The following is a 12,933-nucleotide window of genomic DNA, read 5'->3' as shown; positions in this document are numbered from 1 at the left end:
AAGCCAGCTCGGGCCCTGGCCAGCCCTCCTCGTCCCCAACTTCGTCAGTGGCCGAGACCCGCGGTAAGCGTGAAGGCAAGGGTGTGCCAGGACCCACGCTTGCTCCTCAGGGCACCTGTGAGTGCCAGCCAGGACCATCCTCCTGACGGTCAGCCCCAGGCCCTCCTAGCTCTGCTGCTGTGCTCAGGGCCAGGTTCGCAGCCTGTCTCCAGCTCCCGGGCTTGGACCCCGGCATGATTCTTTTGAAATTCTGGCTTCATCTTCTCTTTTGCCTTTTGTTCTTCCTCTGCCACGGTTTCTGCTATTTCGTGATGTTATTGCTCTGTAACTACATAGTCTGTTTTTTCCATGACAGTTCTCACTGCCACTTTCGGAAAGCTCCGCCTTCTTCTCAAAGAAGAGGGTTGGCCATTGAGACTTGGAGTCAGTGCTTCACGGTTTGCTTGTTTTGGTAGGTTTATGCCCAGGGTAGAAATTGTGCAGAAGCACAACACCGCAGCCAGGAGACTATACATCCGCGGGCACAATGGCAAGATCTACCCGTACCTCGTCATGAATGACGCCTGCCTAACAGAGTCCCGGAGGGAGGAGCGCGTGCTGCAGCTGCTCCGCCTGCTGAACCCCTGCTTAGAGAAGAGAAAGGAAACCACAAAGAGGCACTTATTTTTCACAGGTAGGAGAGCCGCATTGGGGGTGCAGCGCAGCAGTGCACATTAGTCCGGGAGTTTTCACATGCACCCTTTGTCAGCGACTGGGACCGCATCAGGCTGCAACAAGCTAGGCAGTCCTAGCGAGGAGAAACAGGTCCCTCGGGCAGAGCCCCCGCTCCTGGAGGGAGCCCCTCCTGGCCTTTAGGCTCCTAACTGCAAGACAGGTGCTTGGACGAGTATTGGAAAGGGAGGCCCCGTGCATCTTTGCTTCCCTGGGAATCCTCCACGCCCTGGTGAAGCCTGGGCTGACGGAGGGCTTGTTGTGGGTCTGATACCAGCACACTTCAGCGTTAGGTGAGGTCTCTGAACTTCTGGACCTTACGCTGCAGCCTTGTGGGCACTGCCCGAGCTTGCCTTCAGGGAGAGAGATGCAGGGCCTGGGAAAGCCACAGAAATCTTGGTCAAGTGACAACCAACGGCATCTGAGGGAGGTCTTTCAAAACTGAGTTGTCGTGGGTGTTTCATGAGTGACCTGGTTTCTGTCTGGAACGGGCATAGATGAGATGCCTGTGGTTCCACGCAGAGGAGAAAACCACTGTTAAAACTTTTTATCATTTAGTCGCTAAGGTTAGGAGCGCATTTCAGTGCATATTATCTAGTTAGATACGGAAATTTCTTCTGATAGCTAAGGTGTAATCCAACCCATTTTGACCTAAAATTTCTTACTCTTAAGTTCAGTATCCCCAAATTAAGAGGTAGGTTAAAAAACCAAGTCTATAGGAAGCTGTATGCATTTTAACATGTATGTAACGTGATCTATAGTGTTGATCTTGGCTGTGGGTAATAGGTTGTTCTTTGCTTCTTCTAAAGAAGCAAATTCTTGGTTGTTGTCAAATGGTAATGCAGATCCACGCCCTGGAGTCCTTTTGGAATTTCTTTATGGATCAGAACCATGGCAGCAAGCTAGTGGCTGTGGTTTAAGTGACACAAGGCTAAATTCTTTTCATCAGAAGTCAGACCATCTGTGTGCACCACGCCGGCACGACCCACGGGCAGGCGGTCCCCACAGCCCAGTGACGGGCAGTGCAGGCGCAGGTTCGCAGCTGCCGCCCGCCGGCTCAGCAGCCCCAGTGCAGCTGGCAGAGTCTCTTATTTTTTGTTTAAGACTGCTGCCTCCTAATGAATTTCTGTTCATCCGTGTCTTCAACACAGGGCGGTGGTGGCTCAGGCTCTGTCACCAGTAGATTTGAGCTTCATGGTACATGCTGTGAGCCCACAGTTCTCCCCCCTTTACCCCATACTCGCTTCCTCTGCTCATGGTGGGGGCCCAGTCACCTCTGCTCCCAGATGTCCCTGAAGGTGAAGTGACGCTGCCCCCTGGTATTTTGCTCTCAGCTGCCCCCCCATATCTCTCACCCTTTCTCCTCAGTTCCTCGAGTTGTGGCGGTGTCCCCGCAGATGCGCCTCGTGGAAGACAACCCCTCTTCTCTCTCCCTCGTGGAAATCTACAAGCAGCGCTGTGCCAAGAAGGGCATTGAGCACGACAACCCCATCTCCCGTTACTATGACAGACTGGCCACGGTGCAGGCGCGTGGGACCCAAGCCAGCCACCAGGTACTGAATTGGGAAAGTCAGGACTTTGAGCTGCTGCCCGAGGCCTCAGATGCGGCTGCTTTCTGGCTGCTTCTATGACAGGGTGCTTAGAGAAGTGGTGGGTGTTGCGGGGCGGGGTGAGAGCTTCCTGTTTTGGACTTGTGAGGTGAAAACGCGCTGGCCATGGACCTCAGCGAGTGATATCTGCTGTAGGCCATTTGTTACAGCAGGACAGAGGTAAGTTTTCAGCCTTGGAGCGTTTCTTAATCCTTTACCTGCACTTAAAACAAGCTCAGAAATTAGAATTTAAAAAATATGGCAAACTCATTGGCAGCCAAACCTGGTCTAAGTGATGTGAAGCTGTTTATCCACTTAAGTTTGTGGCTATCGGTCGGTTTTGCTGCGGCGTCAGGTAACATGCAGTCTCTGTACTGTATATACTTCCTAAAATACAGAAAGTGGCAAATCTGGAAAAACATTAGGCCCAGCTGTTTTGTTGCCTGGGGTGGGAGCACAGGGTCCCCCCGCAGGTCACTCTGTTCCTGCACTGGGTGGACAGTGGGGCAGATGTGGGCTCTGGGTGAGAAGGATTTCCCTGGGATTGTCGCCAAGAGACAGCTCTTTTAGCTTGCTTCCTAGATGCCGCCGTGGTCCTTCCGGTGCTTTCTGAGGGGGCCTCCTGGGTTCTAGACAAGAGCTGGAAGCTGTGACCTTGCCTCCATTCTCCCATGGGCTCATTTCTGTTTGTCTGTTTAGGAAGGTGGAGCCCCGCAGGGTGATCGTTTCACGTGATGGCGGTGCTCAGGGTGCAGGCAGGACCCGAAGTGGTCCAGGCCATAGGGTCTGCTGCAGCCTCCCACCCCTGTGAAGGCAAAGAGAACAGAGGCCCTCTGTTCTGAGTGACCTCTGTGGACAGCATGCCACCTTCATTGGGACACAGGGCAGTTTTGGGGTGTTCGTGGGAGATGACTGGATTGTATTCTTCAGGCTACATTTACCTTTGATGGTGTGGGAGTCAGTGATCTCTATTTGTAAATACATGCCTCTACTAGAAATCCTTTATTGTTTGTAAATAGCACGTGTAACTTAGGAAGTTGGTGATTGGTCCAGCTTAGAAACAGTGCTGGTTCCTTCTGGGCCAGCTAGAGATGCTGACAAAACAAAATAATTCCAGCTCCTGCCCTCCTTTTACTCTTTGTACCCTAGTTGCATTATTAACTTTGATCTTCTGTCCTTTGAATTTTTTTGTAACATCTTTATTGAGATGTACTTCATATGCCATAAAAAAAAAATCACCCTTTAAAATGTACAATTCAGTGTTTCCAGTATAGCCACAGTTTTTCAGTCACCATCTTTAAAACATTTCATCATCCCAAAAAGAAACCTCATGCCTGTTACGAGTCACACCCTATTCCTCTCTGTCCCCAGCCCCTGGCAGCCACAGATCTATCTCTGTGAATTTTCTTATTCTGGGTGTATCATATCCATGGAGTCATATAATATGTGGGCTTTTGTGGCTGGCTTCCTTCACTTAGATACTGTTTTTAAACTTCATTCATTTTGTAGCATGAGTTAATAGTTTTTTTTTTTTTGCTGATGGACGTCTGGGTTCTTGATACTTTTTGAGTATTGTGATTAATGCTGCTGTGAACATTCATGTACATGTTTTTGTGTGGACGTATGCTTTCATTTCTCTTAGGTATATACCTAGTAGAATTGCTGGGTTATCTAGTAACTCAACATTTTGATGAACTGCCAAACTATTTCCCGAAATGACCGCAGTGTATGAGGATTCTGATTTCTTTTTGATTACAGCTGTCCTAGTGGGTGCGAAGTGCTAGCTCATTTTGTTGATAGTGATATTGAACATCTTTTCATGTGCTAATTGGTTATTTGCAAAATATTTTTGGAGAAAAGTCTATTCAAGCCCTTTGCTCATTTTTAAATTGGGGTTTTTGTCTTTTTATTGTTGATTCTAAGAGTGCTTTATGTATTCCGGATATAAGTGACTTACTAACTTTCCTGTGTATTGGCTGTGTTTTCCTGATTCTTTGTATGTCATAATTTTTTGTTGATAACTGGACATTTTAAATAATGTGGCAACTCTAGAAATGAGATCCTTCCTTCTCCCTTCCATCTAAGGTTTGTTGCTGCTGCTGTTTGTTTAGTGACTTCTCTGGACTTCTATAAAGTCTATGTTTTTGTCATGTGCAGCTATCGAAATCTGCTCAGTTAGCTCAGTCATCAGCTAATGGTTTGAAAGAGATTTTCTTACATGCCTTGAACCAATAAGTGTCACTTTTTTGTGGGCCTTTGTGCATGTGTGTGTCAGGACATGCCTTCAACATGGCCGGGTAGTTTGCAGCTCTGCCTTAACCTTTACTTTCCGCTAGTGCAGTGTCTCAAGGTCAACCAGAAATGAGTGCGGACGGCCTTCTGAGGTTTTTCATGAGCATGAGAATGGCCTTCTAGATTCTCAGGAATATAATACATTGGAGCTTCTCAAATGTCATCTCATTCTGCAGCTCTTCCTCTTGTTTGGCCAGGCTCTGTGCACTCCAGCTGTATCCCTGCCTCAGCACCTGCGGTGTTAAACTGTGTCACTGTGCGGTTTTCAGCAAATGCCTTACAAATAGGATGTTCCTCACTGAGTGGACTCTGAGTTCGGTCAAACAGACATGATCCCGACGAGTAAGACTTTTCTCTGGAAGCTGGCAGACAGGTTGAATAGTGGCATTTCTCTGGGGATGAGGCTCTTTTGGGGATCACCAAACCCATTCCGCTCACTACAATGACAGGTTGCAATTTTTTGTAGCTGCCAAGGTTGCAAGGCTGTCCTAGAGCTGTGGAGAAAAGGGGATGGGGATGCAACAATTAAAATGCCACAAAGCTTACTGTTTTCACCAAGATCAGCCTTGTTTGTTTTTTTTTTTTTTTTTTTTTTTTTAAATTTTGAATAAAAGCTGCTCAGATTGTTGTAAGCCTTTGTTTAATTTTCAGAGTTCTGGAAAAGGTGATTTTGATGATTTTTATCATTGTTCTTAACTGCTTTTCTGGAGGAGCAGATTTACTCTGCTATCTCAGAAATGCTTCTTTCCATTTTACAGATGAAGAAATGGACAGAAACCGAATGCGTGATTGATGGTCTGCATGGTTCTTGGTTTGCTCGGGGCTGGCATTCTAGTGGTTATTCAGAGAACACGGGTAGGACTTAGCCCAGAATAGACTTTGTATTTTTACCAATTGGTCTAACAGGAACTAAATCAACTCAGTAAGCTTTTTATTGAGGTTATCTCTTAAATCGTGATGTTTGCAATAGGCTTGTGAGTCTTCCAGTACCAGAGTTCAGTTTAAAGTGTTGTGTGGCATCTGATCTAATTTTAGACTGGCTCCTTCGGTTTGTAAAACTTTTTTGTCTTTCATAGTCTTAGATGTGAAGTGGTATTGTTGGTAGCCAGCCGTTCTCTTGTTCTTTTTGTTAACCGGCCTGGCATGTTTTGTAGTTATTCAGATATTTACCTAATTTTTCGGTAAGACGGGTGTCGCACATCCAGCACCTGAGGCTTTTATTTAGACAGCTCCGTTGTTGCTTTGAGCACAAGACACGGAACCCCGGGAGAGAAACCGACCAATCTTGTGCATCCTCACATTTAGTCAAAGGATACTGCACATGGTGTTTGTTGACAAAATTCACTGTACTGGTGCTAAGAAATTATAATTTGAACATGTTTTCCTTTTGAAAAAGTCAGGCAGAAGAGTCACGGAGCAATATATTGTTTCAGGTTCTTCGAGACATCCTCAAGGAGGTTCAGAGCAATATGGTGCCACGCAGCATGCTGAAGGAGTGGGCACTGCACACTTTTCCCAACGCCACAGACTACTGGACCTTCCGGAAGATGTTCACCATCCAGCTTGCTCTGATTGGCTTTGCGGAATTCGTCTTGCATTTAAATAGACTCAACCCCGAGATGTTACAGATCGCTCAGGTAATTTGGTGTCAACAGCCCGACTCTCTCCTTGAGACAGGTCTGCATTCTGCTGTTGAAGTTCCTAAAAATGTCTCCTTCTGAACTTTAGGACACTGGCAAACTGAACGTTGCCTACTTTCGATTTGACATAAACGATGCCACTGGAGATTTAGATGCCAACCGTCCTGTCCCTTTTCGCCTCACACCCAACATTTCTGAGTTTCTGACCACCATCGGCGTGTCTGGCCCGTTGACCGCCTCCATGATCGCTGTTGCCCGGTGCTTCGCCCAACCAAACTTTAAGGTAGGTCGTGAAGTCGTCTGTGAAAAGCACAGGCTGCGGCTCTCAGAGCACACTCTGGCCTCACCAGAGGTGCCGACCTGCTAACGGGGCCCACGGCGTCAGGGGAGCGCATTGTTGCTGTGCCAGGAAAGCTTATGCACCTGGGCAGAGTAAAATGCTCTTTATCCAGAGTGTTCAGGATGTTGGGGAATCTAGAAGCTTCTATCGGATAATTTTCCCCTGCTGTTTCCATTACGTGCAGGTCTCGTTTACTCCGCTTGATAGCTATCTTCTATTTCTTGTTTTGTAAACCTTTCTGCTCTAACGGGCAGAAGTGTTCTTAGTAGGATGGTGCCTGTTTTACTAGGGTTGTAGTGATGGGGCCTAAATGAATGTGACAGGTGAGGCGCATAGTAAACTTCTAGTGAAACGAGATATGGCAAGATGCCCCTGGGAACATGTGATAGCTCTGCCCGCAGTGACGGGACAGCGGCCACATCTACCATTTTCCGGGTGCCATCTTGGGGTCTGGCACTGCACTGGCTGCTTTGATGGATTCTCAGCAGCTTCTCCCAGCAAATGTACAGATGGGGATGCTGAAGCCAGGGAAAGTGAGTGGCATGTCAGATGTCACATAGCTAGGGGAGGGCAGACGGGATTCAGATCCAGTGCATGCTGGCTCTGAGTCTGTCTTCACTGTTGGGTAGAACAGTTTACCTATTTTTTTTTTTTAAACTTTCAAGATCAGTGATACACTTTTTTCCCCTTAATCCCACCCCCCACCCCGATAAACAGTTTGTGTCTAGAGAAGGCTTCAGACACTAGTTGTTTTCCCAAAACATTTACTCAGGATGTTTTTAAATTATTGACTAAACTCTTAACTGTGATCGAAGATTCTACATCTTGATCTTTTTAATGTGCAGCTGTACATCAGTGTGGAATTTTGGGACATCGCGATGAACTGATTTGAACATGAGTAAAAATAAATAGCCTTTAGGTTTCTCCTTGAGTAAGGAGTTTGTGCTCTAAGGCAGTGAATTGCAGTTCACTGTTAGCCGCTTTGCTTTAAGGCTTGAAATACAAGTTCTTGTTTAGATAGAAATGTTATCCTTCTGGAAAAAATCATAGGGTAATCTTTAGAATGATATTTTAGTTTGAAAGCTTTAAAAAGAATGAAGAAGGTACAACTTACTTTAATTTATCTTTTAACTACAGTTGACATACAGTGTTACATGCTTCAGGTGTACAGCATAATGGTTAGATGTTTATAAACCTTACGAAGTGATCCCCCGTTAAATCTAGTACCCATCTGGTACCATACATAGTTATTATAATATTATTGACTATATTCTTTAAGCTCTATTTTACATCCCCGTGACTTGTTTTGTAACTGGCAGTTGGTACTATTAATCCCTTTCACCGTTTTTTTTTACCCGGCCCCCTAACTCCCCTTCCATCTGGTGACCATCACTTTATTCTCTGTATCTATGAATTTGTTTTCTGTTTTATTTGTTCATTTTTTTTCAACTCCATATATAAGTGAAATCATGAGATTTGACTTTCTGTTTGACTTATTTTGCTTAGCATAACACCCTCTAGGTCCATCCGTGTTGTCGCAGATGGTAAGATTTCATTCTTTTTTATGGTGGACTAATACTCCATTGTGTGCGTGCACCACCTCTTCTTTATCCATTTGTCTACTGCGGACACTTAAGGTGCTTCCATATCTTGCCTATTGTAAATAATGCTGCAGTGAATATGGTGTATGTATATGTCTTTTGGAATTAGTTTTTCTGTTTTCTTTAGATAAATACGCAGGAGTGAAATTGCTGGGTCATATGATCTGTTTTTAATTTTTTGAGGAACCTACTTACTGTTTTCCGTAGTGGCTGCATCAGTTTACATTCCCAGCAGCAATGCACGAGGCTTCCCTTTTGTCCATATCCTTGCCAACACTTACTTGTTCATTGATTTATTGAAAACAAGGCCTGGTACAGTGTGGAGGAACACTGCGTTACTCACTGCATAGATGTACTGGTGTACATGGGGAGACGTTGGGCCTTCTCCAGACTCTGGGATTTCTTCATAGCCTAAGTACAGTGAATGCCTTCACATTAAGCTCAAATGTAGACCATTCTCATTGCATGCCCCCCTCTGGGACCTCCTCAAGCCTTCCTCACCTCTTCACAGCACCCAGCACTACCTGGCATATTACACATTTCTCCGTTGGGACATGAGTTGCATCAGAGCAGGGGTGTTGGTGTTTGATCACTCTCAGCTGCAGTGCTAGAAGCTACCTGCCTGACCAGGCCCTTGACAGGCAGTCAGTGCATGGAGTGGAACAATAGACAAATCGGCTCCGGTAAGCAGCACAAGGTTGCAGGTGCCGTTGGGTGTGTGTGCGCTAGCTCTGTTAAAGGCCAGACAGAAATGCCGTGCCTCCATGCCAAGGCTAGGCCACCACTCCCCATGGAGCACTTCATACCCCAGTGGCTTCCCAAGAGCATCTGCAGGACACACGGCCTGGCCCTGGAGCTGACCGCCCGGCGGGGCCGAGCCCGTGCTCACTAGGAAGCCGTTCCTCTGGGTGATTCTCTGTTAAACGCAGATTGTTTCATTCTCTCCTCGCACAGGTGGACGGCATCCTGAAAACTGTACTTCGGGACGAGATCATTGCTTGGCACAAAAAAACACAGGAGGACACTTCCTCTCCTCTGTCAGCCGCCGGGCAGCCAGAAAACATGGACAGCCAACAGTTGGTGTCCCTGGTTCAGAAAGCTGTCACCGCCATCATGACCCGCCTGCACAACCTCGCCCAGTTCGAAGGTGGGGAGAGCAAAGTGAACACCCTGGTGGCTGCTGCAAATAGCCTGGACAACCTGTGCCGTATGGACCCGGCCTGGCACCCCTGGCTGTGACGCCACCGCGCCCAGCGCCCGGAACGTGGAGGGCGCCTCTCAGGCTCTGAGCCACTGGCCGTACGACTCCTTTCTGCCTTGTGCATTTGATTCTTAGCAGTCCTGCAGTTTTACTGCAAGGCAGCTATTTCCCTGGTAGTTTGTGTGCGAGAGAGGGTGACTTCAGTTGTACAGGGAGCCGGACTGTGTGACGGCGAGGTGACTCGAAACGGCAAAGCTGAAACTTACTCCATGGTTTTAAAACAACCTTTTAAGGATTCCTCAGCCTGGAATTTCTTTGCAAATCCTCTATCGTATCCCTCCCTCAGTGTGAGTGTACAGATGGAACTGTAGGAAACAATTCCGTAATGTCCATTTTTAATTCTTTCAGAAGTAGCACCTCACAGGAGCTTCGTGCTTTTGTACAGACCTTTGTAACGTGTACAGAAAACTCGCTTTGTTAGAGAAACAGGAATTATGAACAAATTGTGCTGGTTTTTCTCTAAGCACAAACTTTTATGCTGTATGAACCAGCTCTGGGAATCTTCACTGAGCCTTTGACGTGGACCCACGAGCCTCGTCACCCTGCAGGGACGCCATTCCTCGTGCGTTCCTATGGATTCCACTGGGAGAGTCGGCAGGTGGCTCCTTGGATGTCTTCTAGACATTTACTGTATACCTGAAAAAAAAATCATTTCTTCCTTCCTAATTTAAAAAGAAAGAGCAACAGCAGTTTGTTAACTCCAGTCTGTGTTCACATTTTTATAAATATGAGTACTGAGAATGTTCTATCTAAATTTGTACAGTGTGATTTTTTAGAATAAATATTTTATAAAAGGATATGTTGTCCCTTAAATGTTATAAAATGTTTGTTTTATGTGAGTGTTCCTTCTCCCTGAGCGTCTCTCTGGCCCATGGGGACTGGAGGTCCAGGGCCAGCACGGGCTGCACTCCAGTGTGGCTTCGTGGTGACAGGTGTGTGTCTTAAGCAGGAACTTGGCTTGGAACTCGACTCTGAACCAGACACTCAGCATGTTTTGTGATGGTGACTAGAAATGCTGGTCTTGACTTCGACGGCGTGAACGTGTGTCTGGGAATCTGGTCCCTTTCAGCTTTGTTCACATATTTCAGGGCTACAGCCGCGTGACCTGTGTTCGCGGAGGGGACAGCCATGCAGGCAGCGGCTCTTTGTGGCTGGAGGCCTCCGCTCGGCGGTGCCCCCGGTAGGGCCTCTCCTGGTGCTTGGAGCATTTTTCCTTGCGCTCGGTTGTGCCGATTTGTCCTTCCTGTTCGTCCGCACCTCAGGTGGGAAGTGACAAAGCAGAAGAGCTGCTGCCCTGGAGGACATGGGAGGGACTGTTCTCTTTTACAGGCCGTGACGTATCCTAGGAAGAGAAACAGCGAAGCAGGACAGAGGGATGCGGGATGCTACTTGAGTGCAAAAATGACAATATCGAATTTAAAAGGACTCTCGCCCCATGGGGAAGTGCCCTGTCTGCTGTGAAGACAGCGTTCACACAACGTGGCCTGTTAGCGTGGCCCCCTTTCAGGGCTGGGGCTCAGGGCCCTTTCAGGCCGGAGACTTTCCTAGGCCTTCCTCTGCCCCACCTTGTCCCCTTATGCCCCAGGCTGGCGTGGGGTGAAGCCTGTAGCTGAGTTCACTCAAATTCCACCACAAAGTCCTGTCTAGCACACAGGGCACAAGCCAGTGTGCTAGAAGCAGCGAAGCTGTAGACCACGATGGTGCTGGGTCTTGGACCAGGGGACCAACGGGACAGCTGGAGGTCGTCACGCTGGTGTCCAGGCTCCTCAGCGGGTAGGTCCCTCAGCCCCAGCCGGTGGCTCCCACTTCCCAGAGGATGGATGTCCAGCTCGGAGAAAGTGAGTAGCTCATCCCCAGTCCCAGAGCCAATCATGGGAAATGGATTGGATTCCATCCTGCTTGACCCCGACTCCCTTACCCCCGGCTGCGCCTGGACCAAGGACGGAGGTCGAGGGGCCAGGTTTTGTCCATCCTATTGGACTCTCCCATTTTTCTTTGGAGCTAAGTGTAAGTTACTTTATAATTAATTACTTGGAGAGCTGTTTTGGTGAGGGTGTCTTTAATTCAGAATGACAGGAGCTGTGTATCTAAAATGACAAGTGATTGCAGACTGGCAGCTAATAGGTGTTGTCATGGAGCCATCGGGTCCGAGGGAGAAGGTGTCCCTCTGACTGTCCTCCTGTGTGTGCATCAAGGCCTCGCAAGCCTGGGGTCGGGAGTTGCTTGACACATTGAGTTGCTTTTGTGCTCCGGGAGAGTCGCACAGTGACTGGAGACGTACGTGTGGCATGTGTGCCAGGGGGTCGGAGTCTGTGTGCTGATGAGAAGGGGCCCGGGCGCCATCTCGGGTTTGCACACACTACGCCCTGGGCGCTGGCCTTGGTTTCTAGAAAAACTAGCCTTTGAACAGGCAGATCAGGAGAGAGTCCCCAGGGGAGATCCAGCACCTGAGCTCCATCTGTGAGCGGCAAGATCAGGGACCCGGAGTCGGGAGACCTGAGCCTCAGCTTTCTCAGTTGAATATGGCCTTGCTGGGAGCCGGGCCCTCAGGAGGCGAGGAAGGTCAGAGAAAGGGCTTGTGATCGGGGGGGCCACACACAGTGTGTGCCCCATTTTCCAAACACTGTCAAGGTAAGTACTGTTATTAGATGTCTTTTTTTTATTGTGGCAAAATATATATAACAAAGTTTATCATTTTAACCATTTTAAGTGTACAGTTCAGTAGCGTTAAGTACAATCACATTGTTGTACATCACCACCATCCATTCCAGAATTTTTTTCATCTTCTGAAGCAGAAACGGTGTCCCCGTTAAAAACTAACTGCTCTTTCTCCCTTCCCCCAGCCCCATGCAAATGCCCATGTGTCTCTGAATTGGAGCCCTCTGGGAATCTCATCTACATGGAATCCTGCAGTATTTGTTCTTTTGTGATTGGCTTATTTCACTCAGCATATCTCCTCAAAAGTAATTTCATTTGGTACCATATGACAAAATTTCCTTCTTAAGATTGAGTAATAATCCATTTTATACACACACACACACATATCACATCGTTTATCCATTTATTCTTCCATTGATGCACACTGCCATTTCTTGGCTAGTGTGAACGATGCTGCTGTGAACATGGGTGTACGAATATCCGTTTGACTCCCAACTTTCAATTTTTGGGGGAATATACACTGAAGTGAAATCGCTGAATCATATAATTCTGTTTTTCATTTTTTGAAGAACTGCCACAGTTTTCTATCACGGCTGTACTATTTTACATCCCTACCAGCAGTGCACAAGGGTTTCAATTTCTCCACATCCTTGCCAACTCTCGTTTTTTGATAATAATCATCCTAACATGTGTACAATGGTATGCATCTCGTGGTTTTGATTTGTAGTTCCCTAAAGATTAGTGATGAACATCTTTCCATGAGGTTATTGACCATTTGTATATCTTTGGAGAAATATCTATTTAAACTTCTTGCTCCTTTTATTGAGGTTAAGTCATTGGA

The 12,933-nt window shown here is 47.2% G+C and overlaps 1 protein-coding gene across 14 annotated transcripts in view; it reads left to right on the top strand.

Annotated features, from left to right (window-relative positions):
- Positions 1-10,231, top strand: part of LOC107517500 (transformation/transcription domain associated protein) — a 113,323-nt gene extending 103,092 nt beyond the window's left edge. For all 14 annotated transcript variants that reach the window (XM_036224998.1, XM_036224992.1, XM_036224999.1 and 11 more), the window contains 5 exons: positions 456-673; positions 2,080-2,264; positions 6,026-6,229; positions 6,321-6,515; positions 9,128-10,231. In XM_036224998.1, coding sequence (XP_036080891.1) covers positions 456-673; positions 2,080-2,264; positions 6,026-6,229; positions 6,321-6,515; positions 9,128-9,412 — 1,087 coding nt within the window. In that variant the 3' untranslated portion in view covers positions 9,413-10,231. The remainder of the gene's footprint in view (positions 1-455; positions 674-2,079; positions 2,265-6,025; positions 6,230-6,320; positions 6,516-9,127) is intronic.
- The last annotated feature ends 2,702 nt before the right edge of the window (positions 10,232-12,933 follow it).

This window comes from Rousettus aegyptiacus, unplaced genomic scaffold, assembly GCF_014176215.1.
Source record: "Rousettus aegyptiacus isolate mRouAeg1 unplaced genomic scaffold, mRouAeg1.p scaffold_m13_p_7, whole genome shotgun sequence".
NCBI classification, from domain to species: domain Eukaryota; kingdom Metazoa; phylum Chordata; class Mammalia; order Chiroptera; family Pteropodidae; genus Rousettus; species Rousettus aegyptiacus.
Note: the sequence above shows the minus strand (reverse complement) of the source record. Positions and strands in the feature narration are given on the sequence as shown.